The sequence below is a fragment of the Phanerochaete carnosa genome, assembly GCF_000300595.1.
Source record: "Phanerochaete carnosa HHB-10118-sp unplaced genomic scaffold PHACAscaffold_704, whole genome shotgun sequence".
NCBI classification, from domain to species: Eukaryota; Fungi; Basidiomycota; class Agaricomycetes; order Polyporales; family Phanerochaetaceae; genus Phanerochaete; species Phanerochaete carnosa.
This window is the reverse complement of record NW_006768331.1, coordinates 1-2,657: the sequence shown is the minus strand read 5'-3', so window position 1 is coordinate 2,657 and position 2,657 is coordinate 1. Positions and strand designations below refer to the sequence as shown.

The window sequence follows — 2,657 nt, the reverse complement described above, 5'->3', positions numbered from 1 at the left end:
TGGACAAGGGAGAGTTAAAGATCACAGGACGAAGGTGTTGGTGCACGCATCAGAGCTCTTTGAAGTTGTCGGACGCAGAAGCCCACTTTTTCTGTATATGGGTCAGGTGCAGTATCTTTGCCATGAGGCAAGTACTCCATCGTCATTATGTACAACCCTCAAGTGCTCATAAACATAATTACAGTGGCATGTCACCTGTTGCACACAGCGGAATTACTTCACCAATCACATTAAGGAATCGCTCATTAAATACACGCCAGACCATGAACGTATCTTCAAGCTCAGTCCTATGGAGCGCAAGACAGACTCTGAGGCCATCATGCTGCGCGGTTCAAAGAAGGAGCACTTCCCTCCGTGCTACTACCCTGATGGAGACTAGTGATGTGTGGGCCCGGCTTGGGCTCAAAGCCCAGGCTTGGGCTTGTGGCGACGCCAAGCTGAGCCCTGAGCCTGAGCTAAGCCTGAGCCCGGCCCAAGCTGTGGGCTTAAGCCCGGGCTTGCCAGGCTTAGGACTGTTGAAGCGCCTAGTGGCTCTGGCTCGGCGTTCTGCCCGGCATGGACTTAAGGTGGACATCTTAGATTAGGCGCTGCTAATACGTAGATAGTGATTGGACAATCGTATGTAGTGCTCCCACGCACGGACCTCTTTATGGCAGGCTTCCCCATTCTAGCAGACTTTCAATTTTGCTTCCCTTTAGTATATAAGGACTCCTCTCGCATCCCCACTCTGCGTACTCTTTCCCTTCGCACCCAGAGTAAGTACCTTCGTCGCCCTTGCGCAATATGCACATATGCTTATGCCCTGTATATCTAACCACCCCGTGTGTATTAGGTTAGACTTATACAGTGTGCTCTTTCCCTTCGCACCCAGACTAACCACCCCGTGTGTATTAGATCGTGCTCGCGTGCCACTCGCCAGTTTGCGCTCGCGCAGCCCAGTCGTCGTATCACGACAATAAGGACAAGTATTTATATGTTACAAAAGTGAGCATATTTGTATGTGATAGGCTACTATTGCATGTACCCACCGTACTGCAGCCTCCAGAGGGCATGCAATTATGCTACAAGCCATGTTAGGACAAGGTTCACAAAGGGGCACCTACGGCGAATGCCAGGCGGTGGTGCACAATCGCGTCTAGTCACACTAGCAGGGACCGCCCAGTCTGGTAAGTCAACGTTTTGTCTCGTATGTGTATATAAAGTCGTTCTTACCATGTTTTGAACCCAGAGAATCGCAACACATTTGGTGCAACCCAAGCCTGGGCTTTTGGGCCGGGCTTGGGCTTGACTACGCTTTGAGCCCGGCCTTGAGCCCGCTGCCAGACTTGGCTCAGGTCAGGCTTTTTGGGCCGGGCTTGGCGGGCTCGCAGGCTTTGAGGCCCGGCCCGCACATCACTAATGGGGACAAATCTGACAAGACAAAATTTGGCTATATTAAAACACTGCCATATGTGAGTTGCTTTCCTGTGTGATTTACTCATCGCTATCTCGTGATACAGATACTCCGGGACTGGCTTTTTAGTGCCTCAGGGGATGCGAAAAAGCGAGCAAAGGGTGGCACTCTTCTCAATGGTGTTACTACAGTACCCACAGCCGCAATTGCTCTTACTCTGGTGTCTGTAAGTGCATCCACTGTATTTTTCTAATTATTCAAGCTAGACTCTGAGGTAATCTGTCTAGATTCGGTTTTGGTACTCAGCTTCCGCTAGGTTCGGCGATACTCTGGTGGATCCCGACAACTTTGCTCCCGAGGCGCACTGCAACTACCTGAACCAAGCCCTTATGAAGTCATGGGAAAGACCTGTCTTCCTTAAACTTTGCAGGTGGTTGGACAGGATTATTTTAGAGAACAAGCAACCTAACTTCTTAGAGCATGAATGTGCAGCAGCAGCGGCTGATGAAGCTGAGGCTGCAGCAAACAGAGAAGAACTCGATGAGATCATTGGTGCGGCTGATCCATCTGGCGCTGCAGAAGACGTTAGCCCCTATGCACCCCATGTTCTGAACCATTCATCAGCATCACGATTCGGCTCCCCTGCAATTTTTGTGGCTCCAGCCTCTGCTCACTCACTGTCCCATTCCTCGGTCGGTCTCCATACTTCTCACAGCACATTGCCTTCGAATGAAGTGCCACGTGCACCTGCCACCGCATCACCACCGTCTCAGTCGTCCATATAGAGGGTTTCTATGAAGGTTGCTATTGGACAAAAAAATGAATTTGGGGCTGGCGTAGTTTGTACGTACAGTTTGGCAGACAAAAGTGTGTGAACGTGAATGAACGCGCACGAACGCGCACGAAAGTGCACGAAAGCGGGCGAATGTGTGTGATTGTGCACGAAAGTGGACGAACGTACACAAAAGCACACGAACGTACACGATCGTGCATGCTGCTGAGCTTTGGTTTTCATTGTGCCCTGCTTTGAGATTGGTGATGGCGCTAATGTGTGCGCGTTCGTGCATTCATTTTATTGTTCAGTTTGGTGTAAGTTAGCAGGGTTTAGGGTTTAGGGTTTAGGGTTTAGGGTTTAGGGTTTAGGGTTTAGGGTTTAGGGTTTAGGGTTTAGGGTTTAGGGTTTAGGGTTTAGGGTTTAGGGTTTAGGGTTTAGGGTTTAGGGTTTAGGGTTTAGGGTTTAGGGTTTAGGGTTTAGGGTTTAGGG

General features: G+C 50.0%; 1 protein-coding gene across 1 annotated transcript; it reads left to right on the top strand.

Moving 5' to 3' along the window:
* Nucleotides 1-1,569: 1,569 nt before the first annotated feature.
* PHACADRAFT_202947 (uncharacterized protein) lies at nt 1,570-2,178 on the top strand (the record flags this gene model as incomplete). The annotated part of the gene is made up of 2 exons (XM_007403051.1): nt 1,570-1,619; nt 1,710-2,178. The coding sequence occupies 2 exons, from the start codon at nt 1,570-1,572 to the stop codon at nt 2,176-2,178; spliced, it is 519 nt and encodes a 172-aa protein (XP_007403113.1).
* Nucleotides 2,179-2,657: the final 479 nt, after the last annotated feature.